At 36.5% G+C, this 26,632-nt stretch overlaps 1 protein-coding gene across 2 annotated transcripts in view; it reads right to left on the reverse strand.

The window, feature by feature from the left end:
• Positions 1-391: 391 nt before the first annotated feature.
• The window catches only part of wnt9a (wingless-type MMTV integration site family, member 9A), a 54,361-nt gene continuing 28,120 nt past the window's right edge, over positions 392-26,632 (reverse strand). The window contains exons 2-5 of one of the 2 annotated variants that reach the window (XM_088643087.1): positions 19,709-19,914; positions 13,135-13,394; positions 12,179-12,441; positions 392-8,350 (exon numbers count right to left, since the gene is read on the reverse strand). In XM_088643087.1, coding sequence (XP_088499213.1) covers positions 7,874-8,350; positions 12,179-12,441; positions 13,135-13,276 — 882 coding nt within the window. In that variant the 5' untranslated portion in view covers positions 13,277-13,394; positions 19,709-19,914 and the 3' untranslated portion in view covers positions 392-7,873. The remainder of the gene's footprint in view (positions 8,351-12,178; positions 12,442-13,134; positions 13,395-19,708; positions 19,915-26,632) is intronic. The other variant, XM_088643086.1, reaches the window with a different exon arrangement.

The raw sequence follows: 26,632 nt of genomic DNA on the forward strand, positions 1-26,632 counted from the left end.
GGTTATTTGGACCTAAAGGAAAATCTTGTGATGAATGGGAAATAACCTTTTCACAGGCTTATTTTTTTTGACGGCAGGAAGGGCTAGTCACTATCTATTTAACAAGTGTTGTATGAACTAGGAATAGTGCCTCTTTCCTACCCAACATCCACACTGTGTTTCCTCTGTCTAACTGATTGAGGGTCACATTCAGTAACACTAATTCAGGACTTGTAAGAGATTTAATTTATTTGCTCACCATGTAGGCTAAAATGTGATTAACTGCATTAGTATGACTGTGGGTTTTTAGAATAACATCCCTTTTAGCTCCAGGATTTAACTCACCAGTTAATGGTTACTGATTAATGATTGAAAAACTTAAAGCTAAAAAATTAATAATGACACTTAAAAATAATTTAAAAATTCATTTATTATTTCCAGATTTTCTTGCCTTTGTTATACAAAGATGTTAAATAACTTAAATACATTCTTACCAGTCATTCAGAATCAGTTTATATACCTACAAGCTATACACATGAGGTAGAGGAAAATAATTTAGGTTCCCATAAGACACTGAAAAAAGAGGAAAAGGATAAACCTTTGTTAGTATTTTATCCCCAAAAAGGACAATAATATTTTTTAAAGGCAGCACAAAACAAATCCCAAGACTAAATATTTTGATTGACAGGCAAACAGTTTCAACTTTTACAATCAAGAGTACATGTACATAGATCTGTAACTAATTATTGGTTACTTAAAGATTGTAAAATAAAATTAAACATGACAGTGCTCTGTGGTATTTTATGGTGCCTACAAAACTGAATTAATTACATTCTAATATTAGTTTTACTGGATTGTATATATGAATATATGTATATATCCAGTATTACTGTTATGAACATATTTTCTTACATAAACAAAAAACAAATCTCGCAACACATAATAAATGGGAAGAAGTGTGTTGCATTTCACATTCTTTTTTCTTTTGAGTAACAGACAATATTTTATAGTCCAGAACATAATTTTATATGACACAATATGAATTAATGTGTAACAATAAAGTTTTAATGTTGCCATAAATAATAAATGAAATATTTTAGGTGAAAGGATTTGTTTTGTGCTGAAAACTATATTCTTCTGGAAAACAAGTTTTAAAAAGGAGGTGCAACAGTTATTTTATATCAAAAGCCTATACTGTCTCAAAGTCTCAACCTCAGAGGAACTGTACCTCTTAAGCCCACAGAAGGCCTTCATAAAAAAATATGGACACAACAAAAGTTTTGACTTTACAGTATATACATTAAACTCATGCTCATTATTTTCAAAAATAATTTAACTTTCTCATTTTATTTTTTTGTACAAAAAAGCACATTTCAGATATTTTCAAACAACTAGTTACAAAATCTTCAGCCTATACAAGCTTGACTTTCAACCAAATTCTGTCTTCCAAATTATGATAAAAAAAATGTGACAGATGCACTCAGAGATGACTGACTAAAAATACAATGCTTTGGATTAAAATAATAACAATCGGACTGAATTTATAAAACAGCAAAATCACAGGATGTATGGTCATCATTTTTTCAGAACAAGAGACTTTTTTGTCTAACTGTTGAAATTACCATATTTTCAGATGAATGCCCTGCAATAGAATTACAGAAAATGGATACAACAAACATAATAAGGAAGACATCGTTTGTTGCCCAAACTCTTCACATCAGTTCAATGAAAATGGTTGTGCTTAGTTTTGTGTTTGTTTAGCTTGTTTAATTCACTTGAAACGTCACCAAACTGTTTATTGGAGGACTTAAGTTATTGAAGTAGTTTTTCTAACACTCAAAAAAGTACTGCTGCGAGGACTCTGTAAAACCACAACTTGAGGCTCAGCAAAACCTGTAAACTGTGCCGAGCAACAATGTACATGCTTTGTGGATCTGTGAGTTGTGGTGCAGGCATTTCTGTTGAAGGTCTGCACCCAGCCATTATGGTTTTAAAATATCATTCAATGCACTGTTCATTATGAAAGTGAGTGATTGAGTTATATATTAATTGGCTGGGTTTTGTATCCAAACACTACCTTTTTGACAATTCTCTTATTCGAATTACAGGCATAGCAAATCAAAATCCCTTTCACCTAGAACATTGTTCCCTGTAATGCAACTTTAGTGCACTTGTTGTGCAGTAATTTTTTTTAAGGCTGGTACAGGCACTACCAGTGCCTAATGTTGTTTATTAGTATTACAGTTCATTCCCTGCCATGCTAATTAAGTATTATACATTATACACTGGTACTCCCAGTCCAGGACATGATCACACAAAAGTGAAGTTTTTTTATATATATGTTCTTTTCGATTGACAAATATGAAAGAAAGTTTTCAAACCCTTTACAGAACACAGTTTTTCAAATTTCATTCTTTTTCACAAACATGATGTGACAATTCAATATGACATTGTTGCTACATATAAACAGTGATCAAAAAACATTCTAATTTTCTAGTGTTTTGCAAAAATGTGTCCAAACATTTACCCATGAATGTGCTGGTATTCCACCACATCTCCCTCACATTTCACTAGGCCACTTTTTGGAAATGGTATAAAATATTGTTTGCGTATGTTTTCCATTGCACTTAACCAGTCATGATAATTAGATAAACTCTGTGTGCTATCTGTTTCTTTTGTCTTACGTTTTGATATATACCTTTTTAGATATTTTAACAATCTATGATGTTGCTGTTATTTGTGACTGGAAGCAGACAGGAGCTTAAAAAATAAATGTTGCACCAAAATACCCCTCACCCACCCTGTTCTCCACCATCTTCCCAACATCCTCCTAAAGTTGCCTGTGAGTTTAAAGCATGTGCCTCACTCTTGTCTGTATACCACAGGAGAATAAACCTTAACTATTTACAATACACACAAAAAGCAATATGTCCACATTATATATAAATACAGTTCTTTAAATACTTAAAGAGAAAGCTTTCAGGCTTCAGTGCGTGAATGGGGCTATATTACAATATAGGGTCTCTCACTCAGTAGTTCACTCACTCTTGCCTAAAACAACAAAAAAGTTAATATATAATATATCTATATATTTTGTCAGTTGTTTTCATATGCTAATAATATATACTGTTTTTTTTTTAACATAGTCATATACTCGGTTTTACGTACAAAAAAGCTTGGATGTGCAGGTAAATCTTCTTGCTCACTTAGAGTGTGTGTCAATTTTCTGGTACGGACGTTTGACAGTGGATGACAGTACAGAGCAAGATTTGAGGGGAGGCCTCTGTTTGAAATGTTACTTAGCATTGCTGAGCATCCACTCTCTCATGTATTTATGTAGGAAGTATATTGAAACCTCTGAAAGTGCCTAGTAAGTAGGATCAAATGCAATTAAAATGTTTTTGAAAGGCGTAGGGCGGTATTGCATATGCCATCCTTTGTCATTCATACTTAGAAAATAATTTAAAACATGTTAAAATGTGATTGTTTAAAAAGGTAGATGATTAGCGTTTGTGGCAAATCAGTGTTCATGTTGGTATCTAGATAGGGTGTAACTAGGGCAGTCTTGGGGTCAGAGTGCAGGGCCTAAAGTTGGAGTTGTATGCAATTAGACCTAAATTAAAACAAGGCATCAATGTGGATGTTCACATGCCCATACCAAAGCACATGCATAAAGTTTAGAAGAGCGGTCTTTAAACTCTTTTACTGGCAGGTGACACAGAAAAAGCTTAAGCCCAGGAAAACTAACAGTGAACCTAGATGATTTACTTTAGTTGGACCACATACAGTAAGTTACCACTGGTTGAAGTCACCTATGAATGACTTCTAATGCAGTCCAGGGCTTTCATTGTGTTAAAGAAATAATACAAAGGAATTTACTATTTGCTTCTCAAACTTAATCTTCAAAAATCAATTGGAGTCAAAGCTTCTGGCTCAGTATATACTGTATGTCTAGATATTTGGGGGATTTTTGTGAATTAGTTGGAATAGACTTCAAGGAACAGTCAGGCTAATGGATTAGTGTCATCTCCTTTGTCTCACATCATATCAAACTCTTTTAGGTTTGCTAATTTTTTAGTAAAATAGATTAACCACAAAGGATCATTTGTTTAAATTGCACTGCTTAAAGGCTACCGTTAAAAGTTATAATGTTGTCAATTTACTTTGGAAATATTCTAATGTTTTGTTTTGAGTAATTCTCCTAACCTTTGGCATGCTCTGGATTTCCACTTTAGACAATGTGTGAACTAGGGTAACAGTAAACACTGGGCTGCTTTCAAAAAATAAATATTAATTTAGCTCCAAACCTGAATATAACCAGAGGCACATTTTAGTTTTTTTTCAAAGGCTAAACCTTACCCTCAGACGCTCTTAATTTAACCATCTGAATCACAGCTTTAGGCCCCAGTCAGCTGTCTTAAAAGAATGAAGCTTATTAACAAAATGTTATCATTTCATTGAAGTACTAAGTGGGATTACGATAGGCATCCTGTGTATTGTACTGATTGTACTGTAATTTCTAGCTCTTGGAATGGGGCTGTGAGAAGGTGTGATTTTAACAATAGCCTTATGAAAAATGAAAATCATGCAAAGATTATCTGAAAGAATGAGGGGTTAAGAAGAGAATAAAATTAGTGAGGAGCCTTTACAAAAGAGTTTATAGCATTTCCACTTATTTGGTTCTTTAGGTTCTGTTTATTTAGATTATCCTATATGTCCATTACCTGAATTATAAATTAAGAATATTTCCATGAATTTACAATGTAGAGATGGCATCTTTTTGAAAACTACTTAAATTAATTTGGTTACCACACTTCTGCAGAACTTTCTCTTTTATGCCTATATTAAAATGTCACTAAAACAGAGACTGTATAGACAGCCTTCAGTGAAATAAAGTTTTTTTCAGAAATAGTTCTTTCTCAGATTCTCTGTTGGTCAGAATTGCCAAGAAGATATGGTGAACTGCAGTCTCCTAAAGCTTTTAAAATAAGTAAAAATGCATCTTTTTCTGAAAACAATTATCAGAACGACAATATCAAGATTGTATGCAGGAGACCGCTTTTGGCTACCTTAGAGTTTGTTTAAGAAATAGCTACTATACACTGTATATTTTTGTTTTCATTTTCCTCAAAACAATAGTATCTAGGGACAGGATATCCTCTGAATTATATTATCAGTACATTTATAGAGTGAGAGTTTTAGTCCTTACTAAAGAGGTTAGTTTTACTAGATAACATGTCCCTTCTGAAATGGAAGGATAACTGTGATCATTTCAAAGTTCATCTGAAAGCCCTTGGACAGGATAAATTAAGAAATGGTGCCTCACTGGTTTTGTTCCAATGAATGGGCTTCACAAAGACAACTTGTAAGTTAAAAAAAAATGGCAGCTTAAAAACCATTCCTTGTCAGAATCACTGATACACATTGGTACTGCATTAGTTTAGGCCTGACCAGAGCAAAGACAGATACAGCACATGTTAATACCTATTTAAAACTACTAAAAATAGAAGGATTACTCCCACATAATACATACATAAACTCCAACTCACACACAGATTTTGTGTTCTGTAGTCATTACATAACTTGCAGTACGTAAGTCTGCTTAATTTGAATGCCTCCTGTTAAAACTGGAATGAAAAGGAAAAAAATTGCCCATGGGAAAAATGGAAAAACTGGCCTTAAACAATCAGGAATTCCCCTCTGGAAAAATAAACTGGCTGACTGGCAAGTAAAAATGTTGCTACAATAATGTGGTATTAAAAGCACAATGACTGTGATGACTTTTTGATGGTGATTTTTTTCTTACAGCTGAATTTGTTTTTGCATTGGTTTTAGCATTGTCTGCTCTTTCTAAGAACTCTTTTCCTCACTATTCTATGACATGCTTTGTGTTTGACATGCTAGAAATTTTATACCAAAGTGTTATGAATTTCTGACTTTCTGCCAACACTAGTAACTAGCTCTTTTGTTAGTTAACAGCAAAGAGTTCAAAAACCAACCAAATAAGCAGCTGCAACACCTGTCCCTGACATCATATGTTTTGCTTGTGACCACATAGTAATTGCTTAGAAAGATGTGAAAATCAAGGGAAAATATGTTGTAGTCATTATAAGGAGCAAAAACACTCCTTATAATCCAAAATCTAAGCATGCTACAAAATACAAATTTTTCACTACAATTTAAAAAATACTTTAACTTTTCACTTGTAATTTGATTTCAATGCCACATTGAAATGACAGTATAAAGACAGGTCTCTGGTATTTCTGGGACAAAAAAATAGTTTGAATGTTTAATTTGGTTTTATCTCTTAAAATCTCTTTCAGAACCCTCATATATAATATATCCTAGCATTCTTTTACCTATCTTGGGCTACAGTTTTGATATGGCCTTTAAAAAGGATGATAATTGAATCACATGACTGAAGGAACATTCTGTGCTCTAGTTGTTTCACTCTTTAATTTGCTTTTCTGAAAACTACAGTCCTTTTTTAACACAAAAAGACTGGCATACCACAGAACCAGGCCAAAAACCTCAGCATTCAAACAAGGCAGAAAATACCTTATACTAGCCCATAGGCTATAAACTGAACATCCGTCCCTAAACCCACTTGTGTTGTGTAATGGAAGACTATTGTATACATCTGTATACCAATGACACTTTTCCTCTCAAACTGAGAGATGTCAGAACATGGTATGGTTGCTATCTAATTGCTTGAGATTGCTGGAAAAATATTCAGCACTCAGTTGACAGCCAGTGGGGTGTAATTAACAATGTACTTAAGATCCTTATCATGAGGTAAAATCATACAGGACCCATTGATGCCACTGCTGTAGACCTTAAAACCCATTGAAGTTAGATCATTTGTCCCTCAATGTTTGATTCCTTCCCAGTGTTGCCATAGCTTAGTTTAGCACGGAGTCCAAACATAGTGGTTTCAGTCAATCCCTGAATATGAATTGGTGAGTTTCAGGCTAAAGAACAGCCTTAAAGTTGACTGGCATTAAAATTAAATACATATGTGTACTAGTATCCTCCTACAATGGCATTCAGAAGCACTAAAACAAGTCAGAGGAAAATAAATTTTATAATCTGTGTAATTTGCACATAAAGGAGTAGTCACAAAGTTGTGTTTTTATGACAGAAAATGTCAACACTGATCTTAATTACAGTTGAACAAAACTACACCTTAGTTCCATAAATTATTTCCACAAAGAGAGAAAGAGAGAGCATGAGATTAATTGCTTTTCCAAAACGCCTTGTCAAAGACCGCACAAAAACTCCAGTAGTTTGTGTGGCTAGTGGTTTTTTCTTATATTTAAAAAGTGGTAAATCTAAAATGTATATTTATTAATATACCCTGTTGCGTCACACAGTTTCTTTCTTAAGTTATCTTGAGCACCTTCAATTCGTTAAATTCCTCTTTTCCCTCACCTGTACATTCCAGTCAGGGTTAGTTTCCACCAAAGCATTAGCCAGCATTCCCGTTCAACGATATTGTTTGGTCTTTTGACACTTTTCCCATGCTAAATGCTAGATACAAACCATGATCCCTCTATTCAGGGCCAACATGACCCATGACTGGATTCAACTGCATTTGTTCCCGTTGCCCTTGAGGGATATGGGAGATGGAGTGAGAGAGTGTCATTTTCCCTCCCCTGTCACAGATTCTCTCAACAAGGTCACTCTCGCTTGAGGACTGCGACCAAATTGATGGACATCTCATAACAACTTGTGGAAACTTCTCAAAGTGCTTATATAGTTCTATATCAGCTGGTTGCGTAATGCCTCTAACCCCCGGTTTTTGTGTCTGTAAGGAGAAGTTTCTCAATTTAAGACAGCTGATTAGCCCATTCTCAGTCCTGTCCAGAATGGGGAAGGGGAGTGAGCTTCTTTGCTATTCTTTACAGGTATATACCTCTTCTCTCTGTGTGCACTGCTTGCATTCCACATAGCAGCACCAGCGCACCTGGCATTGACACGGCCTGGTTACCACTCGGCTCTGGGTATTGTGACCTCGACCACAGCAGATACTGTCACAGTTCTTGTCCTTATAGCATTTTCTCCCCGAGGTGCCCGGGGAGTATTTGCTCATCCTGCAAAAGCTAGGTGAGTCCTCAATGTGGATGAGGTCCATGGTCCTGGGGATCTGATCACTGTGGCCTGGGGAGGGCTGAGCCCTGGCAGGCGAGATGTCTCCTTCCCCTGTGGCCTCATTAGTGGAGCTCCCCACTTTGAGTGAGGTCTCGTATCTCTGCTTCAGCTGCTTGCCAATCTCATGGAAGGGAGAGAGCTGCCTCCAGCATGTTTGGACTGTGCAGGAGCCTGACACTCCATGGCACTTGCAGGTTGTCTCCACCCCGGCTTTGATCACCTGAGAGGGAAGAAGAGATTTGAAAAAAAAAATTGAATAGCTAAGTCAAGAAGTTCTTAACAGCACATCACTGACAATCCCCAGTCGAAACAGTGAGTAGTTTCTGATGGTCTTGAACGTTTGTTCGGACCCTTACTAAAAAAGAAACAATTAACTGAAATCAAGTTTGCTTTTATTAACACTGTACTTCAACCCCTGCACCTGCTCCACAAGCAGTTTTTAGGATTTAGAAGTTCACTATATTCAATTTCTTGTCATTGCAAAAAGAGGACATTTCACCGCATTCACATTTTTTGTTACACAATAAGTTACTATTACTAATGTAATTATTGTCATATTGGATGACCTCATGTTGATGTCTGTTGGTAAGATGCACAGGAAGAAAATGTCTAGCCAGCTCCCTCATGGACTAATAACTGTGTCAAAAAGGGAAAAAAAACATTGGTCTATTTGAATTAATCTTCTAATAAACTTGCTGCACTGTATTTGGAAATTCAAGGTTAATAATATTCTCCCTGAGAACATGACGGGTCTTAATTAAACCATCACTTAGTTCTACCCAAGTAGAACTAATTCAAACTCTTTAATATTGTGCTCTTTAATTAATGGACCACAAAAAGAAAGGAGAGGAGAGAGGAGGGGGTTGGGGATGGATTTACTCTTTAATCATAATTCTCAGTAACTTCCACCTTATTATGAGAATTAGGGGGCTTGATTGTGTCCACTGTTCCCTAATAAGAAGGACCTGAAAGAGAATTTCTTTAGGAGGGGAAGGGAAATTGCTTTTTTAATAAACGTCCCATTGAGCTGGTCCTTGTGGATAATGGAGGGCCTGCAGAGATTCTTGTTTTAATTACTGAGCACATGCCCTGGCCAAGCTCTAACATTCTTTGCCAAGTCTGATTGAAAACATGCGCTGAGACCAAGCAAGGGTGGATCTTGAGCCTTTTGCTCAAATGTAGGCCACAATGAGTTTCTCTGGGCCAAACTGGGCTTTGGCCAGAAGTGACATTGGTTTCATCCTAATTGCTCATTTTAGATATATCTTATGGCAGTCTGAATGAAGATTGACAACACTGGTAATGATTTTATAAAAATACTGCACATATATCCCACAAGTGATAGCAAGATCCTTTAACAGCCCACTCTTTTTCTCCAAAGCAGTTCTTTTGCACATTTTTATGTGTAGTATTTTTTTACTATTATTTTAGTATTTTTATACTTATACTATTTTGTATTTATTTTATATAAATAAAGCATCTGATATATTCTTACAGAGTATCATTGGTTGTAAATTAGATATCTTTTAAGTGTTTTATACATTTCTGTCCTCATTAAGTAAACTCTACATGTATTGTGTTTGTGTTTGTGCAGCTTACATAAGGAGTCCAATCCTTGTAAAATCTATTGAATGTTTAAAGTTCTTCAGATTTCAAGCATACGTGATGCATAGCAGGCATGTCTTAGATATTCTTTTCCATTTAAGATTTAACCACAGGATATTTCACAACCAAACATAAAACAAGAAAAGGTTATTACAAGAATAACACCCAAATATAATGGACCTGGATAGGAATAACGTAAGGTAAAGATAATTTTTGTTCCTGTTCACATGGAGATGTGCTGTTGATAGTTCTTGTCTGGTACCATTTATGCAGCATTTGACCCAGTATCAGAAAATACTTCTTTGGTGAGGGCTGCAGCAACCCAAAAGCATTAGGTGAGACTTAAAAGAACATGGCTGCTCTCATCCAGGACAGGACATCAGAGCAACAGTAAGAGGGACAATGTAGAAGAGACAGTCAAACCAAGCCAACATGCCTCTGGGGTGTTGGAGAAAACAAAGCTCCTGTAGAAACCCCAAACATATACAGCACATGCACAGTCTGCAATCTATATGCTATTATGCTGCCCTTAAGCTATTTATTTCAGTTTAATTTTTACATGTTTTGAAACAAAATGGCAACAATAAGAGAAGCTTTTGTAGAACCAGTCCATACTAGGACATTAAGTATTACTCTGCAGCACAATTCTAGATTTCCCTATTTAAATCTCAGTCACACAACTAAACCCAAATACAAGTACAGTTGGTCTTTTTTGTATTTTAACAGGGAAATGTAGTTTATTAACAAGCACTCTTTAAATTCCAGAAAGGGTGATAGCACTTTTTAAATCACTGTGGAATTATTTTTTCCACAGTTAACCTGGAATTCACTAAACAGCAACAATGAACTATTTTGAAGGGATTGGTATTATTTAATAAAACTTGATACACTACTAGCCCACAAAATGATTTGTTTCTAAATGGCTACTTGCAGAGTTAAAGTTTCCAGACAATTTGTACTACTGTTCAGAACATTCCTTCATTGTGCAGCTCACTGCATACAATTGACTTTTTTATAAACTCCTGCTTGTGATGTTCAAAAGCAAACCTGCAAGTATATTATGAGATATAAAGAGAAGGTCATTCAGCCCATTTTGTTTCTGTGGTAGTCTAGTAACTAAAAAACGATTTGATCAAAATCATTGGTATAGATTAAGAAGAGCAAAGGGCCTTAAATTGACCACTGCAGCACTCCAAAGCTTGCATCTACCCAGTTAGAGGTTATGCCCCTTAAGATGACATTGTTTGTTAACCAGTTCTTTGATTCCTATCCATACATTACCTTGTACCTGTGCTTTTTATATTTTCATTTTCTTTAATTTCACGAGGAATCCTATCAAAAGCTTCCTGGAAATCTAAATATATAATGTTGCAGACTCTCTTATTATTTTGCATGTCTTTTGAAATTCAATTGTTTTTTATGTATTTTTTAAGTAGGACTTATAAGACTGTTTCCTGATTCAGTGTTGTCCCATTTTTTTAGAAATTAGACATTGCATTTTATATTTAAGAATTATTTTCCCACATTTTTAAACTGTAAATGCTTTTTAAGTTTGAATAATTATAGTTATTTGGGTTCACAGTTCTAATGGAAGCGACAGCTGATTTTTCCACAAACCTTCACCTCCAAAGCAGCTAAACTTCAAATAGAACCTGTGAACTCAGATCTTCAATTTCCTACAGCGCATTCACCTGTCTAAGAAAAGCCTGCTAGAGCTCCCCAGCATACTGAATTTTAGACATGTCTAGACTGGTCCACCCACAAGCCTAGATTTTCTCCATTTAGAAAACCTAAAGGAGTCATGAGTCTTGCTTGGCCAGTTAGCACAAGCTGTGGTATCTACTGCTAGGTGCTTAAGTATTAATCTTAAGGTACTTACAGAAATCATAAAATATGTATAAATCACTTTAAAACATGTGGTTTTCATTGCCTGTTCCCAAAACGTAGCCTAGTTTCCATGAAAACCAGACAGAAATGAGAAGGGCAAAAGGTCTCACTGGATGAATTAAACTGTCAACATCTTCCATGGCAAATCACGACACGTCTTTCAAGCCACATAGGGTTAAGTGTTTTCTCCCATTGTAATAATGCCACTCATGGGAGGCTGAAACTGTCATAGTTCTTTCTGCTACAGCATCTCTTACACCACAATATACAGCAATTACTCTACTCCACCCTTTAGATCACTGCATAAGCTGCCAAGAAATTTACACACCAAGAAAATAACTTATCCGTTAGCACTGCAGAAAATGATGTTTTTTGTTGTATTCCTTTTATCATCCACATTTACAGTTAGCTGTTGTTATCTGATCATTATAATGGTGTTCTTCCAAATCTCTGTGCATGACCTACTGTATGTGTGTCTGTACTCACATTGTTCTGAGGGCTGTCCACCATCACCGGTGAATTATATATCTGGGCCATAATGAAAGCTGAAGCTCACCTTCATTCCCACATTAGTGTTGTGCATGTTCATTCGCTCGCGCAGGTCCTTATAAGACTTCTTGCTCAGGAACTCCTTGACAAATTTGTTGCTATACTTGAGATTGTCCCCACAGCCGCCCCATTGCCATGCCTTCCTGTTCTCCAGGTCAGGGGCCTCGTCACAGGTGCAACGCTCCATGCGGCCTGCGCTACACGCCTTAGCCATGGCGTGAGTCAGCCCCGCCGATGAAATAGCAAACAGGAAGGCCGTCTCCTTGAACCCTGCACACAGGGAGAGAAAGACAGCTGTCTCTGGCATTGACCTCGAAAGGGACCAAATGCTGCCGATTAAGAACGGAAGCAAGCGAAGACTGCAAGTCAAATCTGAACCAACAGTAAATAAAAGCAATGAAAGTAAAAGAAATTGCAGGTCTCGATGATTCAGTTTTATAGTGCACATACAGAGAGGTGTACAAAATCTTAAAAACCTGAGTGAAGACTTCCATAATATTGTAAAAATATGTATTCACATTCCCTTGTAAATAAGTCAGTTGATTATAAATTATTTCTACAACAGCCTCTTTATTTAGAAGAGATATAACTGTCAAATGCCATTTGTCAAACCATATTTAATAGTTCAGTTATTTAATAACACTGTTGGGGATGCCAATGTTTATGCAACTGTATGTGGTATTTACTTTCTTGAAACTAAATCTGCATTTTAGTTTCAAGAAAGCAAATGCCTGCATGAATAGGCACAACAGCAATGTATTTTGTGTCTCATTTGTACTGTGTATCAAGTTTCCTTTTTATTGCATTGTTTTATAAACAAGATACAATTTGTTTAAGTCATATGTTTTTCGAAGTACGGTTACATATGAAAAATGCAAGTTTGTAATTCTCTTGGCCCTGAGCTTTAGACCTCTGTAGGCATACTCTTTGGCTCTTGAACAGTTTTTGCTGGGTTTTTTTTACCTCTTTTGAGCAGACTGGCTCGGTAGCGCCCCTCCAAGGTGCAATTCCACCTCTCGAATCTGAACTGGTACTGGCACTCCAGGGCACTCATGCTAATGGCCTCCATCAGGGTCTCAGCTACCCCAGGGTCCCGCCGGCACATCCTTCTCTGCTTCTTGTCCAACTTCAGCCGGTCGCAAAGCTTGTAGTGTGCCTTGCCCAACGTCTCCTCAGGTTCTGAGCTCAGGGGCAAGATGGACAGGGGTTCCGTACCCGTCAGTCTGGCACCAAGAGAGAACCGTAAGAATGATTTTCACTTCATGCTTTCTTCGTTCTGTTTCAGGATAATGCAAGATCAAAACACTTCCTGGATGGAGGAATGTTGCTTCAAAGTCTTTTACATACTATTACAGAGCTTTCTGTGCATGACGCCCATTGGTATTCTATAAATCTCAGTGAAGTAGTTCGACAACTAATGGATGTGTGCTGCCAAAGTGATGATTCTGAACCAGCACTCCAGCACGACCCAGCACTGTGGTCACAGTAAGGAAAGCTGTGTGTTACTCTCACAAATGCAGGCTTGACTGTCCATTCTTAACCATCCTCGGTCCCACTGACTGACAGTGTTGGCAAAGCAGCGGCTAATTATCTGCGATTCATGGATCTATTTTAATGTTTATAGTTCAGGAGGGGTGTATGGCATGAATAAATGCATCGGGAAAGTTCTCTTACACACTATTTAACAGGCACACATGTTATTTGGGAAAAACAAATTACTGCCATTTCGGACTACAAAGATAAAATGGGCACAGTTATTATACATACTGTACACAGCAATGACTAAAAATAAAAATGAGCAAAAGCATCTAGAAATGTGGCCATCAAAAAATAGAACGCTTTTTTGAGCGATTTTACCTTGGTAAGACACAGTAAGCTGAAACCTCTTCATAAGGATACTAATCTTAACTGCTTTGCTAAGCATCAGTCAATCCATGTACTGAAAAACCCACAAAAGCACAGAACAGCACAGCAAAAAAAAAAATTTCTTGTTTTTTACTGAGGAGCATCAAAAACTGGCTAAACTGTAAATGACATCTAAATGAGAATTTGACCTAATGCTTTGTCGGCAAATCGCCCTACTAGAGGCCTGGTTCTCAGAAATCCTTTAATAAGAAAGTATGATGTTTATTTAAAAATTCAAGGATGTCCTAATGAAAAAGTTAAGTGGGTACATTTTACTCATTTTTTAACCTCGTCTGATAGCTTAAAATTAATAATTGTCAAGACATTTTCAGTGTCAACAGTGCATGACTGTAACATTTTTTTTTACCAATAAAGAATATCTGGGAAGTATCAAAGTCAAACAATACAAATTCAGTATAGGGGGGCATGAGTATATTCTGTCAGTACACAGTACTGTCTGACACAAAAGAAAATGGTGCATAACTTGAAAAGGCTAAAGATATTTAGAGAACCTGTTAAAGTTTCACACGCAAAGACATAAGAAGAATCAAATGCCAAGATATTTCTGTCAAAGTAAATTGTAGGTGCCAAACTGGTTGTGTTAAGATTTGACAATGTAGTTGTAATTAGAGATTCAGTGAGTACTGTTTACGGTCTGTGACTTTACCACTTCATTTACTGCTTGACGTTTAGCACTTTTTTTTTGTGTTCTTCAAGTTGAAAATACACCTTCCTAAAATAAATAGAAGGTAATTGCAGCAATATCCATATACATACAGAAGCAATTATCTTTAATGTGATTTGTTGGATTCCTTCTGCATCATTACAAATCAGGAAAGACATAACCTGCTCACTGTTATCAGTTATCTGTGAAGAACAGCATTTTTTCTAAAATAGACTTTTCCATACAGCCATCTAAAATAGAAAATTATTTCTCCCTAAAACTATAATCAGGTTCTTGAAATTACCTCTCAACTTCCAATTTTTATATTAAGGGTTTTCCTAAGTAAATAGTTAGAACGATCTCTTAATGCAATTACAAAATATCACTTTGATGCCCATGTACTGCAAGTCATTGCCGTTTTCTTAACAATGTTACATCATACATGACACCACTTTGTTTTCAATGCAACATTAAGAATATGACACACAGCAATACATGTATATCAAATGCAAAATTAAATAAAGAACTATTAACAATGTAAATGATTTATAATAGACACAACATGCATTTACATGTTAAGCATACAGTAACTACAGTTGGGATTCACATCGGACATGTTAATCTCAGTGTGCAGCAGAACCTACAGTAATGAAAACACAAGGTCCACATCCCTCTATGTCTTCTAACTGTAGCTGAATGATCTGAGGAAATAATTGTCTAGAATCACTTCTCTATACTGTTATTTATGGCTTAAACAAATGTAACTGCGTTTGCCTGTAAGCAACAGAAAGAGACTCAATTTCCAAATCAATGTTATGTAACATAACATATGTAACAGAATCCAAAAAGGCCACACTGACTGCTATATCTATGAGCCAGAGATGATCAGAAAGAAAAGAACAGATGGCTGGTACTAGCAGATTGATCTTCATGGAGGATTATTTAAAAACACTGCACCATCCATTTATCTGTCAAAATAGCAGATAAATTCATTCCTCTTAGATAATTTTAAGATTTTTCTCTGAAATGATTCCATGAATTGCAGAGTCTCTCAAGTCTAACTTTCCTGTGGTATACTCCACAAAACATTTACTGGCGTGTATATGTTTAATGTTTCAAAAAATGTAACTTCCAATAAATTTGACAGACTAAACTGTCATTTCACCATGCACTGGTGACGTTAAAATTGCTAATCACCAGCCTACAACATACCCAAATTGCAGTGTTTCTGCAAACAATTTTAGCCATAACTATTTTTGCAAATTTTTTCATATACACCAATTGTGCGCACTTCTCTGTTTTGTGATGCTCATGAGATGGGTGAGTGAATCCGAACTGAATGCCCACTCTTTAGGCATCCTGTGACACCGGGTCACTTCCCAGACAGCAGAAAGTTCCACTATGCCAAAAAACCAAGCCTCTTGTTGCAGGAGAATTTAATGCTATTCGGATTCCTTGGAGATCGCATCATTGTAACAAGCTCAGATGAGCCTCATTAAACCTCTGACAACTTAAATGTATCATCTACAGATCCTTCCCAATATTTTGTAAAAAATTTGATCCTGCTATCTAAATAAACAGTACTGCCATCCATCTTACCTAAAGGTTAAGAATTATTTACAACATCCTTGCTCAAAAGGAAGATGCAGTTTCAAATGACAGGTAAGCATAACACAACCTACAGTACTCTAACAATACTCATGATTGCAAATGTAATCATACCACTTCTGACAAGATATTCACCCTTTGACAACCGATTATTTTTACAACAGCTGAGAAAAACTGAATATGCATAGTAACTCTCTAGAGCTTACAAAGAAGCAACTAGAAACAGCTGTTTTTCTGTTTTGAGTGTATTTTGGAGAGAAAATGACAAAACAAAGTACTTCAGTTGAGCAGCAGGTCACTTTCAGCAGTAACTTCAGTGAATAAAAGCATTCCTTCACTACAGAAGTTAGTAAAAAAAAACTCTGGCCATTAAGAGTATGCAAAAGAAGCAGTGAAATTAATCGCAGATCTGTAAAAAATAGTTGAGAAAATGAGCATGGCCTGATGTTCAAACTGAAAAGCCCACATATCCTTTCTCTGTGTGGCCATTAAAAGCAGTATTCTATTAAAAAAGAAAACTAAAAGAGGATAAACAGACATGTACATACAGTATGCAGGATGTGTGAACTTTATTTTATCGTTTAAGTAAACAGCATAGTTCTCCAGCAAACAGTGAGTCAAAGCCCTCCTCGTGAAACAAAGACAAGGAAGTAAAAGCCAAGAAACAAGAGTGTTAAAACGTAATACACCAGGTCTGTAAATTAATTTAGTTGTACAAAGACGTAAAAGGAAATTGTGCAATAGCACAGACATAACCTTCATTTACACTTGCGGGCTCTCTCATCTGTAAAATCTCCTGATGCCCCAATCTACTTATCACCTCTGTATCTCAGTCCATGTTGCATTGTATCTCATTACCAATAAAATCACCGAAGGTCAGATATATTGCTCTTTATCTCATTCTGAGACAGATATGAAGATACGTTACAAATTCAGCAAAATTCAATTCAATGAAGGATGCCGTCCCAACACAATATTTAGAAAACCACAGTCTAATTTTAAAAGCCTTTTCTCACTATTTTATTGGTTTGGTATGTACATATTTAAATACATTTTTTGTTGAAATAGAGTGACTTTAAAGGTTATTCAGAGTCTTCTGTAGATCAGAACTTGAAAGTTGTATGTTATATCAATTTGCCAAAGAGTGCTATATTTGGTTTCTGAACTTTATAACAGTCATCTGTCGGAACACCTGCTGCTGTAGTTGATAACATCTACTGTACCACTGTAAGAATGACAGCGGAAAAAGTCTATACAGTAGTAAAATACGTTGGCCTGTCCTGCACACACTTCAGAACCAGACTACTAGTAAGATACCCGTATAGCATGAAACAGTAACTAAAAATACACATACATGCACATGTGTGAGAGATGAAGAAGTGGGACAAATGGAAAAAGTGTTTCACCCTTCACTTTAGGTCTGTGGGCATGTGTTGGATTTGTCATTCAGTGAATGAAGCTAAGACTAGTTAAGACGAACTGCCCCATTTAGGAATTCTTGCCTTCAGGATGAGATTCTTAATTCCTGTCAAGGCCAAATAATTTGTTTGCCTCTCCTCTGACACACCGATGCACTGCATTTGTTTGAAACTCATTATTGAATTACTGAATGGATGACTGGCATGTCATGTCTTGAATACAATTCTGTCCAGTTTATGCATCTGGGATTAATAAAAAGTAAACATTACATGCCGTTTTATTTTGTCTGTCGATGGTGGTTGAATTTATGAGTATTTCACCCTTCTGTGATCCTGAATATCTGCATTAACTAAAAGCCAGAGTGGCACGAATATCTGTGGTGTTCATGTGTGGGATAAGTGTGGAATTCAGGGTGGTGAATATGTTGACTTCTTTTGCTGTTTATTCATGAATATCTTGTGATATAATTTGTTTTAAACATTTTTAAAATATTGGTTCCTTCGTCTGATCTACAGTACTGTATAATGTGGGCCCGACAGCTAAACAATCAAGTTGAAATTAAAAGGTAAAAGCGTTTTCAAGATTGTGATTACAGATTGTTAAATCAGAAGCAAATGTTAACTAAAGCCTTCTTCCATGCATTTCATTACTATAATAAGGAAGTAATTATGTTTTACTTCATATAAGCATTAATGCTGATAAGAGACCCTTTTAAAGAAAAATCTTTCTCTAGTTGTTTAAGTTGTGTTGCTTTTGTATATCTACACAAGAGTAAAACATAAGAGTAAGACCCATTTTTGGCCATACTTTACTTGGAAAAAATAAATAAAAGTCCCTGAAAAAATGTTCTCTTCAGTTAAATATGAAATGCCACAAGTAACTGGAAAGTGGTTTATAATGTCTATATAATTTTTGAGATACATTCCATTTGTCTCTTTCTGTTATCTTTCTCTGCTCTGTAATATATACTTAGATCCGGGGTATTGCCTTGGCAATTCACAGTAGTTTGATCTCATGCTATGGGAACCACACACTGGATAGAAAGAAATAACCCACCAATACAGATATAGACTATATTAACAGCATCAATTTCAACAGAACACTGGTTATCTAACAGCTGTGGAATAGCTGTGTGTCTTTAACTCTAAAATCTAAATTGTAATATATTCCAAATTGATATTTGAATCCGTGCATGGGTTTAAATATTTATATAAATGTATGATAAAATATAAATATCTTCATTTCATTATCCAGATATATTGATATCTAAATTTAAAGGTTATTTTTAGAGATTATCTTTAATTATTCTGGAATTATTCTGTGTCACTGTGTCAAGAGGCATGTTTAATACAGTAGCATGCTTAGACTTTGAGCCAAGCATATTAGTATTTCCTTAGCCTCTGCCAATCATAAAGAAATGCCATTTCAATTTCCAAGACAGATGAAAGATGTTAAAAAACATACATTTGAATACACATTAGAAAATATTTAATTAATTTGTTTTAACCGAGAAGCACAATTATATAGATACAGTATATAAAAAGACGTCTTGTATTTTTTTAAAAAATGTACGTGATTTCATCCTTTCCTATCAATTTTGGTTGAATGCCAATTCAAGATTCACACCAGACCTACGTATACAGTATGTCTTCCACATTCCATTAGAAAGTAGCACTCATCAAAGCAGAAGAGAAAATAAGAAAACATCGCAACATATGTGTTAGTGTAAGTATATTCAAATAACCAGGCATTTTATTGAGAATGCAGAAAAGTGGTGAAGGCTATTAGAGATTATAATAAAAACAACTGAAGATCGACATGCCATCACTCATGACGTCTGTCCGGCTTTGGCCTCCACAAAACAAAAAGGACATTGTGGCTCTGGAAAGAGTCCAGAGACGAGCAACTAGACTAATCCCTGAGATACAGAGTATGACTTACACAGAACTGAATATTTTTAGCCTGTAACAAAGAAGGCTTCGTGGAGATTGGAGTGAGGTCTTTAAAATCCTAAAGGGGTCAAGAAAGTCCACCCCAGTCACATTCAGCACAGACACTAGTAAGAGAAGGGTGCTTCCTGAGTTCTGTCTTCACTTTGTTCCCTCTCTGGTTTCAGGGGCAGATGTGCTGCATGACTGCCTTCCGTGCTATAAAAAATAAAATAAATACATTGTAACCATGCTAACTCCCTTTTTGTATATATTTTTTTCTGTTTTAAAACATGGTGACTGGGAGAAAAGCAAAAAATATTTAAAAAAAACAAATCAGTGCAAATGCCGACATCACTGCTTGAGAGATTTAAAAAGCTTTTCTTAACTTATCAAGTTCTCACTGTACATACATAACTTTATTTTTTTTTCTTTGTTCAGTGAAAACGTTTCCAACTTCAGAAATTACATGGTTTGGGCAGCCAAAGCAAACACTGGGTACAGTTCATGTTACTACCTATTCACACATCAGATGCTCTGCTTAAAGTCTTGGCAGAAATCCAGTATTATTCCTGTAAATGCAAGTGAAGGTAATTCAGTCCAGATAGTAATCTTATCAATTTCAGATGGCCTTCAGGAAATATTCACAATCATAACTGCAACATACTGCATGCACATGGATATATATATATATGCAGAGACAGACATTTCTTTTTTTTTTTTAAAAGACTGCCTAACTGTCGATCAGCCTATCTAATTAAAGCTTGGGTTTGTCAAAACGTTTCCTGGAATGCAGCTGCCACAGCTCATAATGATTGCCCAAAACAGTTACATAAACCAAACGTTACTTATTATGCAGCTTGTAGCAAGTACTGTACATATGAGATTTACATATCTTCCTTATGTGGGTTGATGCTCAAAAGAAGTAAAATACAGAACAAAATGCAGTAAAGTAACTCACGGGAAGTTCCAGGTGCACGTGTTCTATATAAAGTATTGTGATGCAACAGTGAATGTATTGCATGCTCTAAAGCATATGGCTTCATAGCAACAATTACTCAGAAAATTGAAGGCGAAAAGTCCAAATACAAACTGGGGATCAGCAAAGATTAACCTGTGCATTATTCTTTCAATTATGTCAACATCTCAAGGCTCTTTACAAAACAAAACAAAGGCATAAACAATAATAATTCCTCACATTTATATAGCGCTTTTCTTGAATCTCCACTCAAAGAGCTTTATAGGTAAAGTGGACTTCCCACCACCACTTCCAATGTGCAGCCCCAACTGGATTGTGTGACACAAGCCACAGTGCACCAGTACGCTCACCACACATCAACTATCAGTGGGGAGGAGAACAGAGTGATGAAGCCAATTCATAGATGGGGATTATTAGGAGCCCATGATTGTTAAAGGCCAATGGGAAATTTGGCCAAGACGCTGGGGTAACACCCCTACTCTTTTCAAGAAACACCCTGGGATTTTTAATGACCACAGAGTCAGGACCTTGGTTTTATGTCTCATCCGAAGGACGGCGCTTTTTTACAGCATAGTGTCCTCATCACTTTACTGGAGCATTAGAATTCACACAGGCTGCAGGGTGAGCACTCCCTACTAAAAGAGATGTGCAAAAATGGTGGCTGACATGTATGATATAATTAAGCCTTGGAGATCATTCTACATCATTGGAGTGAAGGAACAGAAAGCATCATTTCTGAGGTTCACAGCCTCATTAAGGGGACTGAGAGAAAGACATACTGTAAAGGTGTAAATGACAGGTAGGGATATAAAGAGTAATCATATAACTGAGCTAGTCAGAAGGCAGACCATTTAAAGACAAGAGTCTCCTACTCTGGTCCTGATTTAAACCCTTTAAAGAAGAGGGCAGGGATTTGAATTTTATTCTGAAGTCCAAAGGAAACCACTGCAAGGAAGCTAATTTATGCCCATGTATTATACTTTTAGGTAAGATCCAAGCTTTTTGAAAATGCTTCATCTTCTTCAGATAGAAACAGCAGAACGCACTATATCATAATAATAAAGTCAGGAAAATCCATAAAGGATGCATTTGTATTGCAGCACTAGACTGAAAGGGTCTTTAATTGTTAAAAGCGAAGATGCAAAAAGTCCCCCTCACAATTGCAAAGGACAGGGGACAGTCATTGTGGAGTTGATAAGGAGATCCAGTCAGCCCTGGTGAAGCCTTGGTCCTCTCAGGATTCCATGTAGAAACCTTTGTTACAGATATTTATTAACTTCAAATCGGTGTGACAAGGCAGCCAATGCTTATTTACAGTATATGCATTTATAAATAAGGGTTTTCGTGAGAATCCAATTAAAACTGATGTCATACCAACATCATAAAAAGAATGTCATACTAACAGAAAAAGAATGGTGTCAAAAACAGAGCCCTGTGGAACGCCAAATATGACCAACTTTGTAGTAGAGGAATGATTTGATCAAATTGTTTTGTACATGTTTGTTAAGGTTTAAACCATAACAATCAAAATTCAAGCAATATCAACAACCCTTTCTAATATATTCAACAAGATGGTTATGATTAACAATATCAGAGGCATCATTGCAGTCCAGCAGGACAAGAAAGGATAGAAAACAGACTCAGAGACATCAGTAAATCATTAGTAACCCTATCTAGAGCTGCTTCAGTTGCACTGATGTGAATCCAGAAAGAAATGGCTCATGTAGTTTATTTGTAGATAAATGAGCTTGTAACTAAATAGTAAAAGACCACTGAAGAACCTTTGCCAAAACTGGTAAGTTAGATATTGACCTATAATTACTGAGTAGGCTGGAGTTTACTTTCTGCTTTTTTTAGCAGAGGGATAATAACTGTGAGTTGAAGGTCTGAGGGAATAATTCCAGACCTTAATGATTCATCGATGTGAGCATGACAGTAGTAAAAGGATCCAAGAAACATGTAATGGGCTCATTCAGTACATCAGCTTAATATGTTGCTGCATCCAAAATACTGCAAACTGCTCTACTATTGCCGTTGCATTTCTTGTTGGATATCTGTTCCATTGTGATACTTTTGGAAGCACAAAGAACATATGACTGTTGAAGCAAAGGCAATTTATTTTTTTAATCTTAACTATAATCAGGGAAGGCAGCAGGTCCTGATGGTGTCAGCTCCATGGTGCTAAAGATCTGTGTGGACCAACTGGGTTCAGTGCTACAGTACATCTTCAACCTCAGCCTGAGATTAGAAAAGGTTCTGATGCTCTGGAAGACATCTTGCCTGGTCCCAGTACCCAAAAAGAGGAACCCTAAAGTCTTGAATGACTACAGACCAGTGGCACTTACATCACACCTAAAGAAAACTCTGAAAAGGCTTGTACTGGACCACCTCAGAATCCTGGTGAGTACAGCACTGGACCCCCTGCAGTTCGCCTACCGGTCACACTTGGGAGTGGAGGATGCAGTCATCTATCTCCTACACAGAGCTAACTCTCACCTGGAGAAGACGGGGAGCATTGTGAGAGTTATGTTCTTTGTCTTCTCCAGTGCCTTAAACACCATCCATCCACCTTTACTGAGAGATAAACTAAGGGCGGCACAGGTGGACACTCCCCTGCTGTCCTGGATTATAGACTATCTGACCTGCAGGCCACAGTATGTACTGCTACAGAGCTGTGTGTCCGAACAGATTGTTAGCAGTACTGGGGCTCCACAGGGGACTGTCCTTGCTCCATTCCTGTTCACCTTTTACACCTCTGACTTCAGGTACAACTCTGAGACATGTCATCTGCAGAAGTTTTTGGATGACTCTGCATTGTGGGGTGTATTAGAGAGGGGAGGGAGGAGGAATATAGGAGCTTGATTACCAATTTTGTGGAGTGGTGTCATTTTAACCATCTCCAGCTTAAGACCAAAGAAATGATCTTCGACTTTCAAAGGAATAAGTCTCCGCTGAACCCTGTTTCCATCCAGGGTGAGGACATAGAGGGCGTACATTCCTACAAGTACTTAGGGGTACACCTGGATGATAAGCTGGAGTGGTCTGGTAACACTGAAGCCCTGTACAAGAAAGGTCAGAGCCTTCTATTTTCTTAGGAGACTCAGGTCCTTTGGTGTGTGTGGAACACTGCTACACATTTTTTATGAATCAGTGGTGGCGGCGGCCATCTTCTACGCTGTTGTGTGCTGGGGCAGCAGCATCATGAAAAAAGATGCAAATAGGCTCAATAAACTTATCAAGAAGGCTGGCACTGTGTTGGGGATGAGCCTTGACCCCATGGAGGTGGTGGCTGAGAGGAGAATGCTGACCAAGCTCACAGCCATCATGAACAACACCTCTCATCCGCTTCATGGGACTGTTACTGGGCAGCGGAGCACTTTTAGAACAGACTGCTCCAGCTACGGTGTTCAAGGGAACGTTTCCGCAGGTCTTTCCTCCCGGCGGATGTCAGGGTGTATAACGCTGCCCTAGGCTAGGACTGTTAGCCCTTCATTTGCTCGTCTATGGACAGCATGTTTGCTCTATTGTACTTTTTGGACAATCAGTCTGTATAAACCTATGCACATTTTGCACATATTTTATTGTTTTTACAGTGACTATGATCACCACATTTTGCACACACCTATGTATTTATTTATTTTGTTGTCTTTTGTTTTATAACTATTCTGATGTCTGTTTTGCTTGTCTTGGGCTGGACTGCTGTAACACATCAATTTCCCTACAGGATTAATAAAGTATTATCTATCTATCTAATCCAAACATCAATGAGCCAGTGGTGCAGCATTATAACAACAGATATAAGTGTTAATAAAATATTAATCTGTAGCATTTCTTGCAGGTCGTTACATGTCTAGCCCGCCCTCCATACCTAACATTGTTTCCACAGAGAGTGTTTGGATTATTTAATTAAACAACTCAACTTGCTGTCTTCTCATCATTCTCATTGCTAATTAGCTACTGTGATAAGCTTAACTGTTCCTTAATTGTTTCACTTGAGGTAAAATTGTAAGGCACCATTTATCAGAAAAATATCTCATTGTCAAAATGTTCAAATAAAATATTTCATTGCTCATCTTTAACTAGTTGACTTTGTGCTAAAGTACACTTACATATACTGTAAATAGAACTTCACAACACTATTACATGAGTCTAGGTATGTTAAAATATTCCAAAAAAGATATAGTGAGTACCACTTCATTTAATGTGTCATGATAAAGATTTTGCTTCTTTCTTGTTGCATTAGGGGTTTGCAAAAACATATAGACACTATGGAAGGCTGAAAGTTTGAAGTACTTTTATAGTGCCTTAAGAAAAAAAAATAGTTACATTGTGTGTTCACTTCCTTAGGAGCTGGCTACCATATATTGATTTTGGCCTTGCCCCAAAATACATATTCAACACAGCCTTGCATATCTCAGCTGTGGGAAACGTAGGCCTTGATAGTGGATGATTGTCAAGCAGGTGGGTCAGAAGCAAGCACATTTATGCAGGTGGGCTGTCACAAGAAATCAATTTATCAGAAAGCCACAACAAAACTATTATCTTGAAGATCATCTTTGAGATAGGATTGCTGTCCACATTGCTGCAGAAACTGCAGGAATTGCAAAAACCTGATTGATTCTATGCCCACAGTGGCTCTAAAGTCTAAGCCTCCTTGTGTTTAGGTTTTAGGTTGTACACAAGGGAGAATAGTGCTTTTGCTAGAGTTCTGTAAGCCCCCTCCAAAACATTCTAAATTGCTGTGAAATTCTCAGTCATATTCTTTTTCTGTAAAGTATAGTATATTAAAATATAATAAGAACATTGAGACAGTATTTTGGGCATTGAATTGTAATTTCTGGTTCAAGCAGAAGACTGACACTTACTGGTCGGCAAACACTACTTGAAGCTGTAACCTGATTTTCCACAAAGCAGTGATACACTGCTTAATTATATTCTGCAGTTAGGTCTCAGTTTCAGAAATGGTCTTGGTTACGTATATTAAATCCAAGAAATATAGAAAACAGTGCATTGTTTCAACTTAATGTCAAATTCTTACTCTTCCTTAGCTACTTAGTTATCAGTTGATGTTGTATATACACATGGGGACACTGTCAAACTCTCATATCATATTCTAAGCATTCTTAGTTAAATGTAGATCCACTATTTAAAATTCCAACAAAAAATAAATCTACTGTAAATGCAAGGACTTCTGAAGTCCAATTTCTAACAAAGGGCAATGCTAATTTCTAAGCGTTTCTTAGCCTTTAATAAGATAGCAAAATGTTCAATTAAAAGTTTGATAAACTTGATTAATCAAGATTTAACTTCAATCCACTATGTTTAGATTATGTTTAGGAAACACTGTACTCAAGGTCTTAAATTCCAGCACTAGTTAGGCCCAACTTGCTTCTGAGATATGATGAGACCTGGCTGCTTTCTATAAGGCATTACTGGGCCAGGAACATGGGCTGTGGCACTCAGGGTGCTGAAATCTAACTAGTCGAAGAGATGTGTAATAATATCTGCATCCTACAACAAGATACTGTAGTACTTAAAATTCACTTACAATGCGAATCAGAAAAACAACACCAATAACAATAAAATTATTATAGTAGCAAAGTGTTTTCTATTGAAGTCAAAATGCATGATGAGGTATCTTAAAATCACCCTGACATCATGTACTGCAACTGTTAAGAACAGCTTTCTGTATAAACAGGTTTTGCTTACATAATACAGAATAGGCCAATATATACTGTATATAAACCTATATAGTGCCAATAGGAAATTAGTTGTCTTTCTTTTCAGACACCACTCAAAAACCACTCATAGGTTTTATATATATGTTTATATTTTATAGTAAGACTTGAATTATCTTTAGTAAATCAAAATAGTTATTGCTTGCCCATTAGCCTGAAACTGTTAAACCAATATGACTCTTTCTATGTGCTTGAAGTTCTCACTAAATCCTTTGGATGT

This window comes from Lepisosteus platostomus, chromosome 8 (assembly GCF_059453375.1).
Source record: "Lepisosteus platostomus isolate fLepPlt1 chromosome 8, fLepPlt1.hap1, whole genome shotgun sequence".
Taxonomy (NCBI): Eukaryota; Metazoa; Chordata; class Actinopteri; order Semionotiformes; family Lepisosteidae; genus Lepisosteus; species Lepisosteus platostomus.